General features: G+C 49.7%; 9 protein-coding genes and 2 non-coding genes across 17 annotated transcripts; 7 read left to right on the top strand and 4 right to left on the bottom strand.

The window, feature by feature from the left end:
• The first annotated feature begins 318 nt into the window (after window positions 1-318).
• LOC108024509 (60S ribosomal protein L3) lies at window positions 319-3,356 on the top strand. 2 transcript variants are annotated; one of them, XM_017094456.2, is made up of 6 exons: window positions 319-402; window positions 641-833; window positions 1,030-1,198; window positions 1,815-1,950; window positions 2,278-2,667; window positions 2,902-3,356. In XM_017094456.2, exons 1-6 carry the CDS (start codon window positions 400-402, stop codon window positions 3,259-3,261), a joined length of 1,251 nt encoding a protein of 416 aa, XP_016949945.1. In that variant the 5' UTR covers window positions 319-399; the 3' UTR covers window positions 3,262-3,356. The 2 variants fall into 2 exon arrangements, with proteins under 2 accessions (XP_016949945.1, XP_016949946.1); XM_017094457.3 differs by lacking the exons at window positions 1,815-1,950; window positions 2,278-2,667; window positions 2,902-3,356 and adding an exon at window positions 1,517-1,778.
• Window positions 876-954, top strand: LOC122817829 (small nucleolar RNA U43). Its single transcript, XR_006367400.1, has one exon. It is a non-coding gene; the product is annotated as a small nucleolar RNA U43 (small nucleolar RNA).
• Window positions 1,299-1,379, top strand: LOC122817830 (small nucleolar RNA U83). Its single transcript, XR_006367401.1, has one exon. It is a non-coding gene; the product is annotated as a small nucleolar RNA U83 (small nucleolar RNA).
• Window positions 3,357-3,524: 168 nt separating the features above from the next.
• On the bottom strand, window positions 3,525-4,623 carry LOC108024511 (antigen 5 like allergen Cul n 1). The gene is made up of 2 exons (XM_017094459.3): window positions 4,339-4,623; window positions 3,525-4,288 (listed from the first exon to the last, which is right to left on the bottom strand). Exons 1-2 carry the CDS (start codon window positions 4,606-4,608, stop codon window positions 3,614-3,616), a joined length of 945 nt encoding a protein of 314 aa, XP_016949948.2. The 5' UTR covers window positions 4,609-4,623; the 3' UTR covers window positions 3,525-3,613.
• Window positions 4,624-4,672: 49 nt separating this feature from the next.
• On the top strand, window positions 4,673-6,759 carry LOC108024507 (protein arginine methyltransferase NDUFAF7 homolog, mitochondrial). The gene is made up of 2 exons (XM_017094453.3): window positions 4,673-5,624; window positions 5,676-6,759. Exons 1-2 carry the CDS (start codon window positions 5,301-5,303, stop codon window positions 6,669-6,671), a joined length of 1,320 nt encoding a protein of 439 aa, XP_016949942.1. The 5' UTR covers window positions 4,673-5,300; the 3' UTR covers window positions 6,672-6,759.
• On the bottom strand, window positions 6,658-9,094 carry LOC108024505 (GRIP and coiled-coil domain-containing protein 1). The gene is made up of 3 exons (XM_017094451.3): window positions 8,873-9,094; window positions 6,989-8,819; window positions 6,658-6,925 (listed from the first exon to the last, which is right to left on the bottom strand). The coding sequence occupies exons 1-3, from the start codon at window positions 8,952-8,954 to the stop codon at window positions 6,745-6,747; spliced, it is 2,094 nt and encodes a 697-aa protein (XP_016949940.1). The 5' UTR covers window positions 8,955-9,094; the 3' UTR covers window positions 6,658-6,744.
• Window positions 9,095-9,315: 221 nt separating this feature from the next.
• Window positions 9,316-10,746, bottom strand: LOC108024513 (dnaJ homolog subfamily C member 17). 4 transcript variants are annotated; one of them, XM_044092460.2, is made up of 2 exons: window positions 10,601-10,746; window positions 9,316-10,500 (listed from the first exon to the last, which is right to left on the bottom strand). In XM_044092460.2, exon 2 carries the CDS (start codon window positions 10,489-10,491, stop codon window positions 9,592-9,594), a length of 900 nt encoding a protein of 299 aa, XP_043948395.1. In that variant the 5' UTR covers window positions 10,492-10,500; window positions 10,601-10,746; the 3' UTR covers window positions 9,316-9,591. The 4 variants fall into 4 exon arrangements, with proteins under 4 accessions (XP_043948395.1, XP_050744818.1, XP_050744819.1 ...); XM_050888861.1 differs by having other exon boundaries at window positions 9,316-10,535; window positions 10,601-10,741; XM_050888862.1 differs by having other exon boundaries at window positions 9,316-10,523; window positions 10,601-10,741.
• A 34-nt stretch (window positions 10,747-10,780) lies between these two features.
• LOC108024519 (diphthamide biosynthesis protein 3) lies at window positions 10,781-11,385 on the top strand. The gene is made up of 3 exons (XM_017094470.3): window positions 10,781-10,994; window positions 11,060-11,134; window positions 11,198-11,385. The coding sequence occupies exons 1-3, from the start codon at window positions 10,887-10,889 to the stop codon at window positions 11,273-11,275; spliced, it is 261 nt and encodes an 86-aa protein (XP_016949959.1). The 5' UTR covers window positions 10,781-10,886; the 3' UTR covers window positions 11,276-11,385.
• On the bottom strand, window positions 11,286-13,772 carry LOC108024510 (arfaptin-2). Its single transcript, XM_017094458.3, has 5 exons — window positions 13,275-13,772; window positions 12,679-13,201; window positions 12,222-12,390; window positions 12,051-12,158; window positions 11,286-11,994 (listed from the first exon to the last, which is right to left on the bottom strand). Exons 1-5 carry the CDS (start codon window positions 13,480-13,482, stop codon window positions 11,950-11,952), a joined length of 1,053 nt encoding a protein of 350 aa, XP_016949947.1. The 5' UTR covers window positions 13,483-13,772; the 3' UTR covers window positions 11,286-11,949.
• A 115-nt stretch (window positions 13,773-13,887) lies between these two features.
• Window positions 13,888-14,881, top strand: LOC108024517 (uncharacterized). The gene is made up of 2 exons (XM_017094468.3): window positions 13,888-14,211; window positions 14,277-14,881. Exons 1-2 carry the CDS (start codon window positions 14,024-14,026, stop codon window positions 14,584-14,586), a joined length of 498 nt encoding a protein of 165 aa, XP_016949957.1. The 5' UTR covers window positions 13,888-14,023; the 3' UTR covers window positions 14,587-14,881.
• A 145-nt stretch (window positions 14,882-15,026) lies between these two features.
• Window positions 15,027-16,465, top strand: LOC108024515 (gastrula zinc finger protein XlCGF17.1). 3 transcript variants are annotated; one of them, XM_044092462.2, is made up of 3 exons: window positions 15,027-15,252; window positions 15,316-15,953; window positions 16,169-16,465. In XM_044092462.2, the coding sequence occupies exons 1-3, from the start codon at window positions 15,121-15,123 to the stop codon at window positions 16,281-16,283; spliced, it is 885 nt and encodes a 294-aa protein (XP_043948397.1). In that variant the 5' UTR covers window positions 15,027-15,120; the 3' UTR covers window positions 16,284-16,465. The 3 variants fall into 3 exon arrangements, with proteins under 3 accessions (XP_043948397.1, XP_016949951.1, XP_043948406.1); XM_017094462.3 differs by having other exon boundaries at window positions 15,028-15,252; window positions 16,181-16,465; XM_044092471.2 differs by having other exon boundaries at window positions 15,185-15,248.
• Window positions 16,466-16,611: the final 146 nt, after the last annotated feature.

Genomic DNA, 16,611 nt, shown 5'->3' with positions numbered 1-16,611 from the left:
AAAAAAATTAAGCAAATATATCACCAATGGCTACCTTGATGGTGCAAAGTTTATGTTAATGAACCAATGAGTAATCCCTATTTTTGTTAGGCTATTTAAAGCAATTTAAGGTAAGTTTTTTTTATAAAAATAATAAAATATTGTGGTTTTTTTATTCATAAAAGAGCCAAGAAGATGAAGAACCAATTTTTGCGCTTTAAAAATTAAAACGAAAAAGAATGATGTTAACAGCTTAGCATAGTCATGAACCAATGCATGCGCCTCGGATAACTACTTGGAGAGTTATTTTTTAGCTCATTTTTTAAATGGCCTTCAGCCACACTAACCCATTGCAACCAACTTCGCTCTGCCGGGATCCACTTCCCTTCTTTTCGTTTTCATCGGCTGAAGAGAACAGTCATGGTAAGGTTTCCTCTCCCGGGCATAAGATAAAATATGTGAACAGTGTGAAAATATTAATAAAGTAAAGTAAATAAATTAAAGAAAATTAAAAAACTAAGAAATGCAAGTGGTTTTCCACAAACTGTAAAAACCAAGCCCATTCCGTTGCCCTAACCTGCACTTGCAACCTCCACGTGTTCACCTAACCTCAAAGTGAAAGGCCAAGATTGCTGATGGAATTTCTCTATTTATCTTCCAGTCGCATCGTAAGTTCTCGGCGCCCCGCCATGGTTCCATGGCCTTCTACCCCAAGAAGCGCTCAGCGCGCCACCGCGGCAAGGTCAAGGCCTTCCCCAAGGATGACCCCAGCAAGCCAGTCCATCTGACCTGCTTCATCGGCTACAAGGCCGGCATGACGCACATCGTCCGCGAGGCCGATCGTCCTGGCTCCAGTAAGTACTTACTTCCGCATACAGCCACCAGCCGACCCTTCCATGATGAGTAAACTAGAAGATTTATGGTTAGAACACAACTGATTAACCGTGATTATCTCAACTAGGGCGGACTGATTGCTCCACTCAATAGATGGAATTTGGGCAATCCCTTAGCGTGATTTTAATGGCTTTTCTCTCCCCTAATTCCTCACAGAGATCAACAAGAAGGAGGTGGTCGAGGCCGTCACCGTGCTGGAGACCCCGCCCATGATTGTGGTCGGTGCCGTCGGCTACATCGAGACTCCCTTCGGTCTGCGTGCCCTGGTCAACGTGTGGGCCCAGCACTTGTCCGAGGAGTGCCGTCGTCGCTTCTACAAGAACTGGTACGTATCGAGGACCATGTGGTTTTCCCCCCTCCCTTCTCCCGGCGCCATTTTGTTTGCAGTACACACATGCAGAGGAACCACGTGTTTTCTACTAGTCTGGATGATGATACGATGGTATCTGAATGAGCAATATATTGTTGAGAAACCTTCTACCATCTGCTGCCTTCCTTCTGATCGGCCTACTAGAAAACACCTGGTTTTGTGTAGGATTTATCTTGCACTATTAAAACCGAACTGTGTGTGTACTTCGCTGTAAAACCCTATAGACATCCACGTAAAGACGCCCCTTATTAAATGTAAAATGCAATCATAAAGTTCTTCGATCAGCTTGCTGAGAGAGCTTTTCAAATCGCTGAAGGTTGTGTGAGCTGTCAGGTTTTTGGTCTTGCGGGCTCTGAGCCCCTGGTTAACTGAAACTACTTGACGAGTGAGCACGGCATGGAAGACCGCATCTCCGCTCGCCATTTGTTTGCGATGAGGTGCACTTCCTGTTCTATCTCGCCCTTACATAAACAGCAGCGCGCCGCTAAGAAGTTGGAGTTGTTTGAGGCACCCAATGGATTGCGTGTCATGTCGCTTGTCGTTTCTGACCAACTTGACCATCGTCCATCAGGTACAAGAGCAAGAAGAAGGCCTTCACCAAGGCCAGCAAGAAGTGGACCGATGATCTCGGCAAGAAGAGCATCGAGAATGACTTCCGCAAGATGCTGCGCTACTGCAAGGTGATCCGTGTGATTGCCCACTCGCAGGTAAATATCAATTCCGCTTGTATTCCAAAGACCCTCTTGAATTCACGACGTCCTTGGCCTTGTTGCGCCACTGGTGCTGGGTCCTCGGACTCGGTGCCTTTGGTGCGCCTGGCCTAAAAAGCATTCGCGCTGTGGTTTCAATGCACAGTTTAGGGATGCAACGTCGCAGAGCAAACTGCCCCTCGGGTGGCGGAGCTTGATATATTCCAGTAACGGTGCGGAGCCGTTCAGGCGATGATAGCGCGGTTAAACCATATCACGCACAGTCCAAAAATCGTATCCAACTACGAATGAAACTAACTGAATCCTTATTTCCTCTTCCCTTAGATCCGCTTGATCAAGCAGCGCCAAAAGAAGGCCCATGTCATGGAGATCCAGCTGAACGGCGGCTCCATCGAGGATAAGGTCAAGTGGGCTCGCGAGCACTTGGAGAAGCCCATCCAGGTCAGCAACGTGTTCGGCCAGGACGAGATGATCGACTGCGTCGCCGTGACCAAGGGTAAGGGTTTCAAGGGTGTCACCTCGCGTTGGCACACCAAGAAGCTGCCCCGCAAGACGCACAAGGGTCTGCGCAAGGTGGCCTGTATTGGAGCCTGGCATCCGTCGCGTGTGTCCACCACCGTGGCCCGTGCCGGTCAGAAGGGTTACCACCACCGTACCGAGATCAACAAGAAGATCTACCGCATCGGTGCTGGCATCCACACCAAGGACGGCAAGGTAAGCATTCGAGCGCCATCGTTAGACATACTTCAATCTGAAAAGGCTGTAGTAATGTCTGTTGCACTGATGATAAAAAACCCAAAAACATTAACGACATCGAAACTAAAAAAAGCTTGATGAACCGTGATTTTTATAATGATAGGACTGATAACAGACCTCAGCCAAAGAAGATTGAATTCTCGCTGTTTTTCCAAGATTTCAGTGGCTAACGCATTCAATTATCTCTTGCAGGTCATCAAGAACAACGCCTCCACTGAGTACGATCTGACCGACAAGAGCATCACCCCCATGGGTGGCTTCCCCCACTACGGTGAGGTCAACAACGACTTCGTCATGATCAAGGGCTGCTGCATCGGCTCCAAGAAGCGCATCATCACCCTGCGCAAGTCGCTGCTGAAGCACACCAAGCGCTCGGCGCTGGAGCAGATCAAGCTCAAGTTCATCGACACCTCGTCGAAGATGGGTCACGGTCGCTTCCAGACCCCTGCCGACAAGCTGGCCTTCATGGGTCCGCTCAAGAAGGATCGTCTCAAGGAGGAGGCCGCCGCTACCACCAGCGCCGCTGCTGCCGCCGCCGCCACCACCGCTTAAGAAAAATGTCGTGTCAACGATTAATTGTCTGCCCGCTTCTACCGCCCACAGCTGCGGTAGGGCGGCGCTCAATAAAAATATTTTGACTAAGCTAATTTAATCAATGTTTTAAATTCAAACCACTGGGAAAAGACTGCTTGCGTGATAAACGTTACATATAAATTATTATTAGGACGCTAGTCAGTAGCTTACCATCAATAAACAAAAAACAACTGAATACACAAACATCTTTTCTCTTAGATTTCCAAACCATAAAGAATATGTAGATTTTAGCAAGTTATATTTGCGCAAGCTTTGTGTAACAAAAGAAGTTAGGATCATTGGTCATCATCGTTCGAGTCCATTGCAGTTTTCAAAAAACGTGGGCGCCCTCCACGACCTTCTCGTTGTCGTAGATCTCCTTGGCGTAGCACAGGTTGGGGTAGTCGAAGGCGGCTCCGTAGCGGTTCTTGCATCCCGTGGTGGACTTCTCTCCGGGAGTGTACACGGGCTGGCCCACGATGTTGGAGGTGGCGAAGTTGCAGGTCAGCACGAAGTGGTTGTAGAAGTCGCGGGAGAAGCGCACGGCGGCACATCCCACGTGGGTGTTCTTCTCGGCCACGGAGATGGTGAACTTGGCCACGTCCTTGTTGGGCAGCTCCTCCGGGAAGCTGGCGAGGATCTCGGGGGAGGCGTTGGGGCGCTGGGCGAACCAGTTCTCGATCTGCTCCTTGATCAACTCGGCGTCGGTGTACTCCGTCTCTGCTCCACTGTAGCTGAAGATGGCGTTGTTCTGGCCTGCGTAGGCGAATCTCTCCGTGCTGCGGCACTTGTCTGGCAGGGATTCACAGGTCCGGACATTGAGCAGGGCCAGGTGGGCGAGCTCCTCGCACCAGGACATCTTGGCCATGCGAATCGCCTTGGGTAAACCCTCTATTTTGCCTCCAGCCACGTTGTTTCGCAGTTCGTTGAAGAGGGTCAGGATCAGTTTGTGATGGGGCTCGATCTTCACCTCCCGCACATCCTTGGGGCAGTTTTCGCTGAAGTTCTGGAAGGGAATATGTGAGTATCTAATAGAGTTGGGTTTCCATTGCTTACTCCTTTATTGTTGCAGGCTATGTGCTTATCCAGGCAAGTGGGCAGAGCACAGTAGTCCACGGCAATGGTGGCTCCGATAAGGAATGTTAGTACAATGATTGTCTTCATGGTGACTTCCAATGCTGGCTTCTCACTGAACTCCACTAGTTCAGGGGGCTCTTTATATAAGAAACCAGCCACACATATTCCTCGGATTTCAATTTTCACCTGCGAAATGGCAGCTGTTTTCGAAGGAATCTCTGGTTTCAGCTCAAAATTCCTGGTAATCATGCAAGTAACTTAACCAGGAGGTGCTCCTGTCCTCTATATAAGCCGGAAACAGAGCCAGTTGAATCAGTCGCAACTCAGAAGCAATCCTAGCCAGACAAGTGCTACAGCTACAGAGGAGCAGAGACGGAGTACACCGATGGCTCTCCTGAGATCCTTGCCAGCTTCCCGGAGTAGCTGCCTAACAAGGACGTGGCCAAGTTCACCATCTCCGTGGACGAGAAGAACACCCACGTGGGATTTGCCGCCGAGCGGGATGCAAGAACCGCTACGGATCCGCCTTCGACTATCCCAACCTGTGCAATGCCTAGGAGATATACGACTTTTACTTTTCTGAAATAATATATTTAAAATCTTAAAGTAACGGCTTTGAATTTCAATCAGCTGTTTTTCCAGCAAGTGGGCAGTCCCTTTTGGGGAAATTGGAGTACCCTATAATTGGGGTAAAAGGTATATATTTTCTTGTACATATTATCAGTCCATGTATAAATTAAGTTCAAAAGAAAACAAGAAATATTAGTCTATAAAAACCTCGTATATTGCATATGGAAGTCTGTAATTTTATGACACAAATGTTTAAATATAAATGGTTAACTTTATGGTGCTAAAAATCAAATACAGGGTATCCTTCCAACGGCTATCTCTCCCTCACAAGTCTCATTTGTTTTCCGTATAAGTTTTTTAGCCGGCTCGAGATGTTACGCGAAGCTTTAAGGATCGGCAGCCGGCGATGGTATAGCTACAAGTCAGTCCGTCGCCCGAATCTGGCTGCCACAGGTGCTGCCAAGGTGGAGCCGGCGAAGGAGCAACCGGGAGCATCCTCAACGGTGGAAAACGGAAATGGCAGCCTGGCCAAGCAGCTGCGGGCCAAGATTCTTGCCACCGGACCCATACCCGTGGCGGAATACATGCGCGAGGTGCTGACCAATCCGCAAGCTGGCTACTACATGAACCGGGATGTGTTCGGCCGGGAGGGTGACTTCATCACCTCACCGGAAATATCCCAGATCTTCGGAGAGGTAGGATATTCGCATTAGAAGTGATCCGGCTAAACCTTTCTCTCCCCGCAGCTCGTGGGGATCTGGCTGGTGAGCGAGTGGCGCAAGATGGGCAGTCCCTCGCCCTTCCAACTGGTGGAATTGGGACCTGGTCGCGGCACCCTGGCCAGGGATGTGCTGAAGGTGATCACAAAGTTCAAACAGGACGCCGAGTTCTCCATGCACATGGTGGAGGTTAGTCCATTTCTGAGCAAGGCGCAGGCACAGCGCTTCTGCTACACCCACAACATCCTGCCCGAGGACTCGCAACTGCCCCATTACCAAGTGGGAACCACGGCCACGGGGACAAAAGCCTTCTGGCACCGCCGACTGGAGGATGTGCCTCAGGGCTTCTCCCTGGTGCTGGCCCACGAGTTCTTCGACGCCCTGCCGGTGCACAAGTTGCAGCTGGTCGATGGCAAGTGGCAGGAGGTGCTCATCGATGTGGCTTCTGGTGGGGCCAAGGATGCAAAGCAGTCTGACTTCCGCTATGTCCTCTCACGCAGCCAAACGCCCGTTTCCAGTGTTTTCCGTCCCATGCCTGGCGAGACGCGATCCTGTCTGGAGTACTCCCTGGAGACGGAACGCCAGGTGGGACTCCTGGCCGAGCGCATTGAACGGGATGGCGGCATCGCCCTTATCATGGACTATGGACATTTTGGCGAGAAAACCGACACCTTCCGGGCCTTTAAGCAGCACCAGCTACACGATCCCCTGATCGAACCGGGAAGCGCCGATCTGACGGCCGATGTGGACTTCAAGCTGGTGAGGCATACCGCGGAGACGCGCGGAAATGTCCACTGCTGCGGACCCGTGGAGCAGGGCCTGTTCCTGCAGCGCATGCAGGGAGAGGCTCGTCTGGATCAACTGTTGGCTCACGCATTGCCTGAAAACCAGCAGGTCATCCGCTCTGGCTACGAGATGCTCACGGATCCCGCGCAAATGGGCAGTCGCTTTAAGTTCCTGGCCATGTTCCCCGGCGTGCTGGCTACCCACCTTCAAAAATATCCCGTCGTCGGATTCAGTTAGTGATTGCAGGTTAAAGATGTGTTTGTTAAGGACTTAAATATGTTGCACATGATTGTTAAACAAAATACGAATGTTATTTCTTCTGGAATGATGCATTGATCGCCTGCATCTCTGCGGCGGTGAACTGGAGCACCGCCGAGATGGCGTTTAGCATGTGACGCTTGCCATCCGCGTCCCGGGTAACAATGTAGCTGATGATCACGTTCTTCAGGTACTCCAGGTTGGCGCCCTCGCGCGTCTTGCAGCGTTCGAGTCTGGAATGGAAAAGGGAGCGCATTTAATACAAATCCTGGTTAGAGATTCTGAGAAGAACCTACCTGTCCACCTGCTCTTCGAGGCACTCAATCTTCTCGTGCATTTCCTGTTGCGATGTGACCTTATCCTGGATGGCCTTCCTCAGCGTGGACTCAGCGGCATACTTGGCCTTGCGGAGGTTGGTGATTTCGATGTCCTTACGAGCCAACTCATTGGCGTAGTGCAGCATGTGGCAGTTCTCGCCCAGCGACATTTTCTTGGAGCGCACCTTCAGCTTCCGTTCCCGCTGCTCGCCCTCCACCTCGACACTGTCGGCATCGGAGGAATAGTTGAAGGATTCGGCAGTGGCTTCCAGTGTGGGAGTGGCCAGTGTGCTGCCCACACCGCTGGCCGAGTGAAAGACCTCGAAGGAGGTCTGCAGCGTCTTGATCTCCTGCTCCTTCTCATCGAGAAGCTGCAGGGATCTCTGGCGCTGCTTCTGCAAAAGCTGCTCCAGTTCGTTGAGCTTGCAGCGCGTCTCGTTTTCCAGCTCCGCCTTGGCCTCCTGCCACTTGGTTCGCTCGTTCTTCAAGGCCAGGCGCAGCTTCTCGCCCTGCTGCTTCAGTTCGATCTCCGCCTCGTCGATGTTGCGATTGAGCACCTGCACCTTCTCCTGCAGCGTTTGGATGTGCGAGTGCTGCAGTTGGACCTTCTGTTCTAGCATTTGTCGTTGTTGTTTGGCTGCCTCAAGCATTTGCTGGACTCCCTGGAGCTGTTGCTCGCAATGGGCGTGACTTTCGGCACGCGTGGTTGTTTGGCCGCTTAGAGAAAGGATCTCGGCGAGATCCATGGGATTGGCAGATCGGGCATTGACACTGGTAAGCAGTTTCTTCAGACGCACCATCTCGTCCACCAGCGTGGCCACGTCCACTTCTTCGTTTAGAGCTTTTAAATTGGATGTGGGACGGACATGGGCCTGCTCCAAGTCCTGCAGCTGCTGTTTAAGGTCGTGGATGCTCTCCTGATCTTGCTGACGCAGGCGATCGTAGCTGCCCACTGTGGTGCTGAGCTCGGCCAGGCGCGCCTCCAAACTGGCCACGCGATCCTCATGCAACGCCGCCTGCCTGCGACTCTGATCCTCTGCCCGCAGCACACGTCTTTGCTCCTGGCGAATGGCCACTGCATGCTGATCCTTCAGCTGCTGCATTTCCAGGCGCACTTGCTGGAGCAAAGCAGCGCTATCCGCACTGGCCGCCGCCGCTGCAGACTGCTCTGCCTTGGTCTGGTATTGCTTCAGCTGTGAGCGGGCCTCCTTCAGCTGGGACTGCAGTTCGCGCAGTCGACTATTTTCCGCCTCGTTGCTGGCGAACTGGGTCTTGAAGTTGTTCAGCTGCATCTCGATGTTGTCCTTCAGATGGCGCTCGTCGGCATAGAGCTTCTGCAGCTCGCGAATCATGAGCATCTGGTTGTTGGTCTCCTTCTCGCGCTCCTGCCGCTCCACAATCCACTTGGCCTTGACCTCGTCCACGTCGCTTTTGGCCCGCGCCGCCTGCTCCTTGGCGCGCACGTGCAGCTCCTGGATGGTCTGCTCTTTCTGGGCGATTTGGCTGCGCAGTTGCTTCTTGTCCGCCTGGAAGGAGGCCTCCATGCGGGATTTCTCGGCCGAGAGAGTGGCCAGCGAGTTCATCAGGGTGATGATTTGGGTCTGCAGTTGACCCTCAACGGGAGGAGGCGCAGATGGACCCGAAGCTCCCTCCGCTGCTCCGTCTGCGGTGTCTGTGCTGGTGTTTTGGGACTCCACTTCCCTGGCCGGAGATCCGGGGTCACCCACCGCCGTGGCCTCGGCGTGCGCCGCCAGACTCGTTTCCAACGCCTCCTTCTCCTTCAGCAGTCCCTTGTAGGCAGTGACCACGTCTGCAAATTGTGTTAATCACCCGGAATGCACTGGGAAATTGCCAAGAGCTCACCTTTCAGTCGCTTCTCGTAGCGCCCCAGCTGCTCCTTCTGCGTGGAGACCAGCGCCTCCAGTTCCCTCTGCCGCTTCTCCATCTCGCTGCGAATGGGAATAAGTCGCTTAACTTTTAGTTGACTTGGCTTTCCAATTTATTTCTCTCCCGTGGCATTTTTGCTCTGCCAATGCAAATGCAATTAGCAATTTGTAGCAGCTGGCAGGCGGAGCTGCCAACTTGTCTGGTTTTCGGAGCTACTAAAAATGGTCCAGTGCTGTAAAACTATTTTATTTGAAATGTTCTCATCAGCTCTATAAATATTTATAACTGATAAACTATTATTATAAAGGTTTATTTAAATAAACAAATTTTAAAAAATATTTCATTTAAATAACATAAATGTAGTTACATAAATTCCCACTAAAAATTGATGTTAGAATCTTGAAAAATATTTATATATATTTATTTTTGACTGAATTCGGTTTTTTATTAATTTAAATGTTTTACAGATTCGATGTTATCATTGTATCTATAAATATAAATATTTGTCCAAATTTCGTATATATTTATTTATTTTACTCTAGTATGGGTCGTCTAAACGTCTTAATTTTTGATTTTCCTAGTTTTTTTAACTCAATACAACTTAGATTAAACTACTTTTTTTAATATAAGTTGTGCTTATCGTTAGCTAATTGTAAATAAATAATAAATGTAAAATAATCCTAAATAATAATAGCCTATTCGCCCTCCTCCTCCTTCATCATCTGCTCGATTAGCCGCTTCCGCTCCTCGGCCTGCCGCATCTTCCGCATGACTAGGTCCTCGTAGTCGGTGGCTGAGCTGGTGCTCCCTGTGGCGGGTGAGTGGGATGGCTTCTTTTCTTCCGCCGGCGGCGTTACCCATTCGAAGTGCAGTGGCTTGGCGGGATCGCCCTTTTCGTAGGCCAACACCATGTCGCAGGCTTCGCGGGTGGCCAGCTCCACCATGGCACGTCCGCGTCGCTTGCTGTTGACCACCAGGGCCACCACGTCGCCGTACTTCTTGAGGTACTTCAGCAGCTGCTCCTGCGTGTAATCCTGGCCCGGATCGGCCTTCCACTTCATCTTGATGCGATGCTGAGCCGAATCAAACTTGGCCGGCTGCTGCAGGAGTTTCTGTTTCTCGGCGTGATTGCGCCTAAATTGCTCCTGCATGGCCCGCTGCTCCTCCTCCAGCAGCCGGGATCCCTCCCGCCGCAGCCGCTCGATCTGCTCCTGCAGCAGCTCCTCATCGCTCTTGGCCACCGTGCTGTACGGCTGGGCCTTGGCCAACTTGTTTAGGGCCGCCCGTTCGCGCTCCTCCAGCTCCTGCTTGAGCTTCTGCCGCTTCCCGTCCAGCTGGCGACTCCTCAGCTCCGCCGCCTTCTTGGCCTTGAGCACTTTGTCGTAGGCCGCACGCGCCGATTCATCCGTGAGGATCTCCAGCGCCTTGGACAGCTCGTGGAAGCGCTCCACCGCCTTGGGATTATCCGGATTCTTGTCGGGATGGCAGTCGAGTGCCCTCTTGCGGTACGCCTTGCGTATCTCATTTTGATCGGCCTCCAGGGAAATGCCCAAAAGATCGTACAGATTGATGTCGCTGAACTTTTTGCTCGCCATTTCGATGTGCTAAAATATTTAAGTAATATTTACTAGGTTTACCACTGCAAGAAATCGCAAACAAAACATTTGTTTACCAAACGAAACTGAGTCAGCTGTTCGGAAATACCTGTTCTTTGTCTACGCCAACTTTAAATATATACGAATATTTTATTAAATATGTATTTTTAAAGATTTTATAGCCACAGATAATTGCACAACTGCAGCCTGCTTCCTTGAAAATGAAAATAACACAATTCCCAGCCAAAATTGTTTACTGGATCAGCTGATTTGTGCAGCGAGTTGGCAGCCCTGCCGCACAACGTGCGCAATTGTTTGGCGTGGAGTTGCCTTTGTAACCGCTCAAACCCTAAATATAATGGTTTCAAGCCCCTGAAGCACGAAGAGAGTACGTCATGAGCATCTATCACGACGAGGTGGAAATCGAGGACTTCGAGTACGACGAGGAGGAGGAGATGTACTACTATCCCTGCCCGTGCGGCGATCGATTTCAGATCTCCAAGGTAACGCGGCGTATACGCAACCCCTTCCTCAGACCCCTCAATAACTTGGTTATTTTCCGCCTCAGGAGGAGCTGATCGAGGGCGAGGAGGTGGCCACCTGTCCCAGCTGCTCGCTAGTCATCAAGGTCATTTACGATCCGGTAGGTGACTCATCCAGATTCCCCCGAAAACCCACTGAACGCAAGATACATTCCATATTTCAGGACATGTTCAAGGCCGAGGAAGATGAGGAATCCGCTCTGAACGAGAAACTCAGCGACTTGAAGCTGGAGAAGAACTAACGCAGGCAGCTTGGTGTAATTAAATAGTTTTTATTTATATACTTTTATATATATAGACTTCGTTTTAGTGTAAATAATACGTTGACTAGTAAAACAATGAATTCAAATTATGCAAGCTCGCGTAAACATTTCGATTTGTTATGGATTATTCGTTTTGGGTGAATTACAAATGATTTATACACGCATTGTACAATATCTATAACTAAAACAAGGGGTTATTAACACATACTGGGCACTTTGTGGTCTAAGTCTCACAAGCAGAGCGCATTATGATACCCAAACGCAAAGTGGCAATTTGGAAACACAAATCAAAGGAACTGTGGCGCACCAAGTGTGGAAATGTGAGTAGTACAGACAGAGGGAGAGAGAGAGTTACATACAGTGGAAAGCGGTTGGAAAAATATATATATCAATACATAACATACAGTTACCACTTTCTGCTTACGGCTTAGGAATTCGACTTAAACTTAGCGCGTAAATATTGTTACGGTTCGTCATGCAGCATCCAGTGGATGGATATTGGATTTACTCTGCTCCAGATTTCTGTTTAGAGAGCGTGCTCGTTCAGCAAGTGAGTGGGGGAGCACGAGGACGAGAGAGGTCCATGTCCCCCCAGTATATGCGCCTAAATGCCGTCTGCAATGCTTTTCGAGAGTGGGAGGGATCTACGGATTCTACTGTTCCAGCCAGGATCCAGTGACCGCATTGGGCGACTTAAGCTGCAAGGCAGAGAGCTTAATCATTGGATTACATGGCAATGCTGAGCCATACTCACCTTTATGTTGAACTGCTTCAGGGTGCTTTCCAGCGCCATGGCGTTGCCCGAGAAGTAAGCTGCGATGGCATTGTGCAGCAGAATCAGTTGTTTGTGCATCACTTTAATCTGCAGACGGATTACACACATATCATACGCACTTATCTCCTGTTATATTAAGGTTTTACTTACGCGATTCTCGTCGAGGAATTGCATTTTAATGGCCACGTCAGAGCGCAGCTTCTCGTATTGCTCCTTGTGCTGCGCGTAGCTGCGCTGAGTCTCCTCCAAGGCAGCAGCCGAGGGCGTCAGCTCCGGCTTGGTGTTCTCCAAGTCCATGCGATAGGCATCAAATTCGATTCTAAGGGGAAAACCAGATTTAAAATGAGTTTCATAAGAAATGACCTTGTTTTTATATTGTTTTTCGGTTTAGTTTGATAAGAGCGCCACAAAAAAGGGGAATTAATCATGTTTTCGTAGAGCTGGTTCAAATTTGTCAAGAAATGAAAACGAGATAAGCAAATTTGCATAAAAAGCAACGCTACATATCAGAAATACGTTGATATCATTATCTTTACAGCTCTAAGGGCCAACATGAATAGACGCAAAGGGGCAGGAATATTTCATCATGCCGAAAGAGCTCCATTACCTGGCTGTCTCGTAGTGTCGTATCGTCATCAGGGTGTCGTCGATCGTCTTGTTGCACAGCGTGTTTACCGACGAAATGAAGAAGTTGAGCGCGTTGAGCAGCAGCTCGCCGTTCTTGGTGAGGTTGCGTTGCGTCTCCGAGTTGCAGGTGAACTCCTTCTGCAGCTCCGGGTTCTTCTGGGCCAGATCGGCGAAGGAGTCGGCCAGCGCGTGCTGGGTGACGATCACATGCTGAAAGTGCGAGCTGAATGCCCGCGTCAGCCTTAGGATGGACAGATACTTGCGCTGCGTTTCGCGCAGCTGCTCGATTTGGGCCTCCAGTTCCGAGTCCACGGTGCGCTGCGACTTTCCCAACTTCTCCAGCATAATCTGCCGCGTGCACTTGTACGTGGATATGCTCCAGTTCTTGAGGCTGTCGATCTTGGAGGCGCTAGTGCGTATGAGGCTGCCGCTCCCGCTGTCCGTGGGGCTAAGGGTGCCGTTGCCCGAGGGTGGACTACTGGGCGACATGGGTGTGGTGGGTGCTGCATGGTTATAACAATTTGGTTTGATGAGTCAGGCGGCAGGTGGGCCAAAAGTGATGCGATAACGACTCACCTGAATGGTTGCGCAGTGGCAGACTGTTGGGGGCGCCAAAGGGACCGCCCGCGGCTCCATGGCCTCCTCCTCCGGCTATGCTGTGGCTGCTGGCGCTGCCTAGGACCAGGCTGCCGCCCTCGGTGCCCGTGTGTACCGCGCCGCAGCTGTCGTTCAGCGAGGGCGCGTCCTTCAGCATCTCGTGAATGCTGCGCTCGCGATCCGCCATGGAGATTGCTTTCTTTCAGCCCCCGAAAACCCTCTAATTGCCTGCGGAAAATGACTTTTCCTGTCTGTGGGGGTGTGTGCCGTGTGTGTGTGTGTGCGGGCTGGGTAAACGGCGTAGGAGGCGCTCCTACTGCGATTTCCACGCCGGAATCAATATCGCGCTCTGTGCGAGGCGAGACTTTAGCACCCTTCGCCTAAACTATCAGCAGTCTTGCAATTTTCAAAGATCCGGATAAAGTTCATCAAACTTTTTTAGCTGAAAAAGTGTGACCGCGTAATCATGGATCAATAATGCCGTCCGGCTCTGTGAAATATACCTATTGTACCAAATATACTAAATAAATTGGGCGACTATTTCTAGATCTAGTGGGGCAATAGCTAAACACTCACTGGGTATTTTGTCACTCACACCCTGCGGTCATACCAAAGTGGACATTCTTTTGCTTTTTGGGGGATTTTACGGAAACCGAGTGGCCTGCCCTATCAGTTGGTTATTTAATTGCCGTCGATTGCGTTTTATTGAAACCTCAAGTCGTTGAAAAATGGGTTACCTTTTGTTTGGCGTAGGCTTGGCTCTGGTGGCAGCTTTAGCCGTCTACTTGAACTTGCCCGGTGCGCCGCAGAGCGCGGCTCGTCCCAGGCGCCGGGACGAGGACGAGTATGAGTATGAAGGAAGTTGCGGAACATCTAAATTGCGCCGGAACTTAAGGGACCAGGAAACGCGGCGCAGGTTGGTGATGCCAGCAAGTGGCGAAGTGGGTTTCTAGTTTCCTAAACCTCGTTGCTTCGTTTCAGTCTGCCTGGAGACAAGTGCGCCGTCTGCTTGGATGAAATGAGACATGGCAACATGAATTACATGAAGTGCGGCCATGCCATGGACAGGGCCTGCTTTGAGGAGTATCGCTACCTTCGCAGGAACTGTCCAGTTTGCCACAAGCCCATTAACCTCAGTCTGCCTGGCGACGACTGTGCCATTTGCCTGGAAGCGCTTTCCAAGTCCAACATGGTTCACCTGCGCTGCCAGCATGCTCTGCACTGTGAGTGCCACCAGCAGTATATCGAGAGTGGAGCCAAGCGCTGCCCACTTTGCCGCGAGGCACTGTAGGAGCACAACATATCTTTCAGCGATCTGTTACCACAGTAATGGGTCTCTCTACTTAAGTGCGCTCCCCGGGAAGATAGTGGGGAACACACATCAAGTGCTTAGCCCTTGTTGCACAAAGAATTTGTACTCATAAGCATGCGAAACGATAAGCAATCGAAAGAAGTCTGTTCTAGCGTCTAGTTGTCAAGCGTTTTGTTAAATAAACCACACAAATTGCCTTTCACAAATGCCTCTAGAGATCGATTTGTACTGATTTGTGATCTTGAAACGAATAAAACTATTAAGAAGAAACCCATGCTAACAATTTTATTTTATTGCAGGGACCGGCCGGCCCTTTTATTTACGTTTCCTTTGTTTTGATACAAAAATGAAGTTTATATTAACCAGTGTGTACACACCAATAACTAGCTAATCAACATCTGTTTTGCTTCTTCTCCTACTGCCATTCACTTGGAAAAATAAAACAATATTCTTTACTTTGATTTTAAAAACATTTCGATACTGTTTGCTTTGTATTTAAAATATAACTAAGGAATGTCTGGGCCAAGCTCAGTTTGCCGAACTTGCGGCAAGAATGTGAAGAGTTCGCGAGCCAGAGCCACCAAACTCTTCGACCAGCACAACTATCATTTAATTAGTTTAATAGAAAACATCACCGATATGTATGTAAGTATCTGAGCCACTGAAATATAAACCCTATTTAACTATTTAATTTAAATAATTTACCAGTTGGAGTTCGACACCACCATGCCGGATCTTATTTGCCATTGGTGCAAGCAGCAGCTGGACAGAATTCTGGCTTTCCGCATGAAGTGCCTGGATGTCCATCAGTCGTTTTTGGCCTCCAACAGGAAACGCTTGGAAGGAGTGTCTGCACATGATGAGGAACTCGATGAGCAGGAAGTGGAGCAACAGGAGCCTTACCAGGTGGATAAGGTCAAGGAGGGGGAGGCAGAGCAGGAGGAGCACCGCCAGTCGCCCAGGACCAGGCCAAAACGGGCGCCGCCTAGCTCCAAGACCTGGTTCTGTGAGCAGTGCGGCGGAGTATTCAAGGGCAAGTCTATCCTGGACTTCAAGATCCACCTGCAGCGCCACACCGGCCACAAGCCCTTCGAGTGCGACCTCTGCCAGTCCAAGTTCTACACGAAGTACGAGATGCGCCGCCACAGGATCCTGCACTCGGATGCCCGGCCCTACGCTTGCCGCTTCTGCACCAAGACCTTCCGCTCCTGCAGCAGCAAGGCGATCCACGAGCGCAACCACACCAACGAGCGGCCCTTCCAGTGCCATCACTGCGAGAAGACCTTCACCTCCAGTTCCTCGCGCCAAAGGCATGAGATGGTGCACACCGAGCAGCGGAAGTACCAGTGAGTAGGAGTTACTGGTATCTCGATGTACCTGCTAGGATGTACACCATCGCAGGGAGTTATTCTTATAGATCCTTACCGTAGAGTGAACTTCGTATGGAACCTAATAATCCACAAAACTATAACAAATGGGCTTTAATCACCAGAATAATCACAATATATATTTAAATTATAGAGTCGGCAGAGATTCGAATACTTTTTAATATATTAAACAGTCTTTTTTGCAGCTGCGACACCTGTAACCAATGGTTTCAACGGTCTAGCCACCTAACCCTGCACAAAACCACTAAACTACACCAGCAGAGACTGGAAAGAGCTTCGACTGCCTAAAAGGAAAATATAAACCTGCTAAGAATCAGTTAAAAAATGGATAAACTGCATAGAAATTAAAACAACTTGATTTTTGATGACCAACCTGAAGATACAAATTATATTAAGTTACATTGACTGAAACAATTATTTAGTTTAAGAAGGTACAAATAATTAAAAATAATATTTAATATTTGCCTAAAGAGAGGGATACTTACCCCTAATTATAAGTTTCGGTACTTCGACTGTCTAAGAATGGGGAAAAAATATCTTATGATAGAAAACAGCGTATAAGGAACTTGGAAATAATCTTAAGTTGAACTTACTATCTTATAGGACAAGATAAGCT

The sequence above is a fragment of the Drosophila biarmipes genome, chromosome 3R, assembly GCF_025231255.1.
Source record: "Drosophila biarmipes strain raj3 chromosome 3R, RU_DBia_V1.1, whole genome shotgun sequence".
Taxonomy (NCBI): Eukaryota; Metazoa; Arthropoda; class Insecta; order Diptera; family Drosophilidae; genus Drosophila; species Drosophila biarmipes.
The sequence above is the reverse complement of the archived record's forward strand: the minus strand, read 5'-3'. Positions and strand labels throughout refer to the sequence as shown.

What these genes read in the sequence shown, in the direction of transcription:
- LOC108024509 (XM_017094456.2), top strand. An exon ending in CGTCGCTTCTACAAGAACTG is followed by an intron (nt 1,199 to 1,814) that starts GTACGTATCGAG and finishes ATCGTCCATCAG; the next exon opens with GTACAAGAGCAAGAAGAAGG. An exon ending in TCCACACCAAGGACGGCAAG is followed by an intron (nt 2,668 to 2,901) that starts GTAAGCATTCGA and finishes TATCTCTTGCAG; the next exon opens with GTCATCAAGAACAACGCCTC.
- LOC108024511 (XM_017094459.3), bottom strand. Translation starts at nt 4,608, where the DNA reads ATGATTACCAGGAATTTTGAGCTGAAACCAGAGATTCCTTCGAAAACA. An exon ending in TAGCCTGCAACAATAAAGGA is followed by an intron (nt 4,289 to 4,338) that starts GTAAGCAATGGA and finishes ATTCCCTTCCAG; the next exon opens with AACTTCAGCGAAAACTGCCC.
- LOC108024507 (XM_017094453.3), top strand. Translation starts at nt 5,301, where the DNA reads ATGTTACGCGAAGCTTTAAGGATCGGCAGCCGGCGATGGTATAGCTAC. An exon ending in TATCCCAGATCTTCGGAGAG is followed by an intron (nt 5,625 to 5,675) that starts GTAGGATATTCG and finishes CTCTCCCCGCAG; the next exon opens with CTCGTGGGGATCTGGCTGGT.
- LOC108024505 (XM_017094451.3), bottom strand. Translation starts at nt 8,954, where the DNA reads ATGGAGAAGCGGCAGAGGGAACTGGAGGCGCTGGTCTCCACGCAGAAG. An exon ending in CTACGAGAAGCGACTGAAAG is followed by an intron (nt 8,820 to 8,872) that starts GTGAGCTCTTGG and finishes CACAATTTGCAG; the next exon opens with ACGTGGTCACTGCCTACAAG. An exon ending in CTCGAAGAGCAGGTGGACAG is followed by an intron (nt 6,926 to 6,988) that starts GTAGGTTCTTCT and finishes TTTCCATTCCAG; the next exon opens with ACTCGAACGCTGCAAGACGC.
- LOC108024513 (XM_044092460.2), bottom strand. Translation starts at nt 10,491, where the DNA reads ATGGCGAGCAAAAAGTTCAGCGACATCAATCTGTACGATCTTTTGGGC.
- LOC108024519 (XM_017094470.3), top strand. Translation starts at nt 10,887, where the DNA reads ATGAGCATCTATCACGACGAGGTGGAAATCGAGGACTTCGAGTACGAC. An exon ending in ATCGATTTCAGATCTCCAAG is followed by an intron (nt 10,995 to 11,059) that starts GTAACGCGGCGT and finishes TTTCCGCCTCAG; the next exon opens with GAGGAGCTGATCGAGGGCGA. An exon ending in TCAAGGTCATTTACGATCCG is followed by an intron (nt 11,135 to 11,197) that starts GTAGGTGACTCA and finishes TCCATATTTCAG; the next exon opens with GACATGTTCAAGGCCGAGGA.
- LOC108024510 (XM_017094458.3), bottom strand. Translation starts at nt 13,482, where the DNA reads ATGGCGGATCGCGAGCGCAGCATTCACGAGATGCTGAAGGACGCGCCC. An exon ending in CGACACTACGAGACAGCCAG is followed by an intron (nt 12,391 to 12,678) that starts GTAATGGAGCTC and finishes TTTTCCCCTTAG; the next exon opens with AATCGAATTTGATGCCTATC. An exon ending in TGAAGCAGTTCAACATAAAG is followed by an intron (nt 11,995 to 12,050) that starts GTGAGTATGGCT and finishes TCTGCCTTGCAG; the next exon opens with CTTAAGTCGCCCAATGCGGT.
- LOC108024517 (XM_017094468.3), top strand. Translation starts at nt 14,024, where the DNA reads ATGGGTTACCTTTTGTTTGGCGTAGGCTTGGCTCTGGTGGCAGCTTTA. An exon ending in GACCAGGAAACGCGGCGCAG is followed by an intron (nt 14,212 to 14,276) that starts GTTGGTGATGCC and finishes GCTTCGTTTCAG; the next exon opens with TCTGCCTGGAGACAAGTGCG.
- LOC108024515 (XM_044092462.2), top strand. Translation starts at nt 15,121, where the DNA reads ATGTCTGGGCCAAGCTCAGTTTGCCGAACTTGCGGCAAGAATGTGAAG. An exon ending in AAAACATCACCGATATGTAT is followed by an intron (nt 15,253 to 15,315) that starts GTAAGTATCTGA and finishes ATAATTTACCAG; the next exon opens with TTGGAGTTCGACACCACCAT. An exon ending in ACCGAGCAGCGGAAGTACCA is followed by an intron (nt 15,954 to 16,168) that starts GTGAGTAGGAGT and finishes TATATTAAACAG; the next exon opens with TCTTTTTTGCAGCTGCGACA.